At 52.4% G+C, this 2,199-nt stretch overlaps 1 protein-coding gene across 2 annotated transcripts in view; it reads left to right on the forward strand.

Annotated features, from left to right (window-relative positions):
• The first annotated feature begins 410 nt into the window (after nt 1-410).
• Nucleotides 411-2,199, forward strand: part of SUV39H2 (suppressor of variegation 3-9 homolog 2 (Drosophila)) — a 23,719-nt gene continuing 21,930 nt past the window's right edge. For both annotated transcript variants that reach the window (XM_012731357.1, XM_012731358.1), the window contains exon 1: nt 411-905. In XM_012731357.1, the coding sequence (XP_012586811.1) occupies nt 479-905 (427 nt within the window). In that variant the 5' untranslated portion in view covers nt 411-478. The remainder of the gene's footprint in view (nt 906-2,199) is intronic.

The raw sequence follows: 2,199 nt of genomic DNA on the forward strand, positions 1-2,199 counted from the left end.
AGCAGATCTGGGCATTAGTTGTTATGAAACAATGGCATGTTAGACTTAAGTGGCTAGGGAACAGACAGGAAAGTAAACGTACTCTGTACCATAAGGCTCCGCTGTACGTTCTGAATTTTGCACAGTGAAGAGTACCGGTGTAAAAGGAATTTAAAAGCGTGGGAAGGCCTGAATCACGTAAGGTCGAATCCGGCACTGAAGGAGCCCAGCGGGGCAGGTGGACGCTACGAGCGCATCGCAACCGGCGCCGACCTCAGGCCCCGCCCCCGTCGTGGAGTCCGGCGCGCCCGGACGTGCTGTGGGGCGCAGGCGCGCGCTCGCCGCTGAGGCGGGGGTTAGCCTCCTGTGACGTCAGGACGCCTCGCGGATTCCAGTCCGCTGCCCCGGCCCCGACTACCGCGCGGCCGGCAGGGGCGGGGCGTCGGGCCAGCTGAGCTATCCGCTCTGACCGCGCCAGTTTGAATGAAAGCTCCTCAAGATGGCGGCGGCGGGGGCCGAGGCGCGAGGAGGTGAGGACTGGAGAGCCGCGAGCCTCAGTGCGCCTCCCGGCAAACTCCCGAGGCCCGGGAAGCGGGGCTGGGACTCTCGGGTCGGCCAGAGCGCGACGCGGCGACACGCCGCCTCCCGCCTTGCTGACACCCTGGCCCCAAAATACGCGCCGCGGGCTTCACCCTTCCTCCGGCCTCTGACCCTCCTCGCGACTCGGCCCGCGAGCACCCCGCAGCCAGCCGCGCCAGGCTCTCGCGGGGCCCGGCCCGTGAGCCCGACGGCGCTGGCATCCACTCCTTTTCCCCGCGTCGAGGTCCTGCGGGTTCCGTGGCCCGACCCCCGCTGCCCGTCGGACCCGAGGCCCCACCCCGCCTGGTCGCCGAGTGGAGATATTCGGGCGGCAGCCGCAGCTCCGGGTAATCCTCTGGGGGGGCTCCGGGTCTTCTAGGCACCTTTATGGCTTGACTCCTTTGTGGTGATTTGAGCGGTACGTCTGTGTTCGGGCTGTCTTTGCAACTGGGAAGAGGGGCGTGCTTGGTAGTATAAACGTGGCCTCACTATCAGAATAAAAGAATTGGGGTTAAAGGATGAACGCTGAGACAAAGTGAGGCTACCCTAAAATCGGACGCACCAGGAGGTTAAGTTCCTCTTTGGAGAAGATCCCAGTAAGTGGGTATTTGAGGACGTAGTTTCTGGTTTAGGTTAATTTTTATTAACCCCCACCCCAAGAATTTGTGTGTTACGTGGACTTCAAAGCATTAGGTACTGAATGGGGGGGGGTGGGGGTGCGCGTGTGCGTGTGCGTGCCGTGCCCCACTCTGAAATACTGGAACTTCCAATGCATTCTAGAATTTAAGGGCGTTTCAAGCATTTCTCTTCGCCACATAGATAAGATTATGAGATTATGAACTCATTATTCCCAGTTTTTCTTCCACTAGGGGTTAATGTGCATTAATGGAAGTTTTTTGTGCCAGTAATGAAATGTTTACTCTTGCCGATGAATTTTTCCCTAGGTTATTATAATTTGAATTGTTATTAAGGCTTTGTAGTTTATGTTCCAATTTTTTTCCTCATTGTGTCTTAAATCCTCACGTTAGATCAACTAGATAAAAATGTTATTGCCAACAAATACACTTTAACTAAATGTTGGAGAGGAACCTCTTACGCATGTTATCAGCATAATGAACTTAACAAAAACATCCTCTAGTTTTTAAATAAAAGGACTTAAGAGATCATTTCTGTTCTACCACCCTCCTACCCCCAAATCTCCACTCCAAACAACTTCTCCCACCCCCGCCCCTAATTTTTTTTGGTGAAACCTTTCACTTTATGTAGTTTTCACTTTATAGGCCGTGGAGTAGGGTAGAGTGGAAATCAAACTTCAGTTTTTGACAATGAACTCCCTAAGAGAGATGGGAAGGTGAGGAAAGGATATTTAAGAACAGCAGTGTTCTCTCTTTGACAGTTACCTCAAAAGACAAAGGTTATCACTACTACCTTGGAGAGCTACCAAGTAAAATTTGAGATTACCAATAGATTTTGTTTGGTAATCTCTTGTACTTCAAACATCGCTTTCCTCCCCCAATAGCCGTTAGACTTAAGTGGCTAGGGAACAGACGGGAAAGTAAACGTACTCTGTACCATAAGGCTCCGCTGTACGTTCTGAATTTTGCACAGTGAAGAGTACCGGTGTAAAAGGAATTTAAAAGC

This window comes from Condylura cristata, unplaced genomic scaffold (genome assembly GCF_000260355.1).
Source record: "Condylura cristata isolate star-nosed mole 26May11 unplaced genomic scaffold, ConCri1.0 scaffold00030, whole genome shotgun sequence".
NCBI classification, from domain to species: domain Eukaryota; kingdom Metazoa; phylum Chordata; class Mammalia; order Eulipotyphla; family Talpidae; genus Condylura; species Condylura cristata.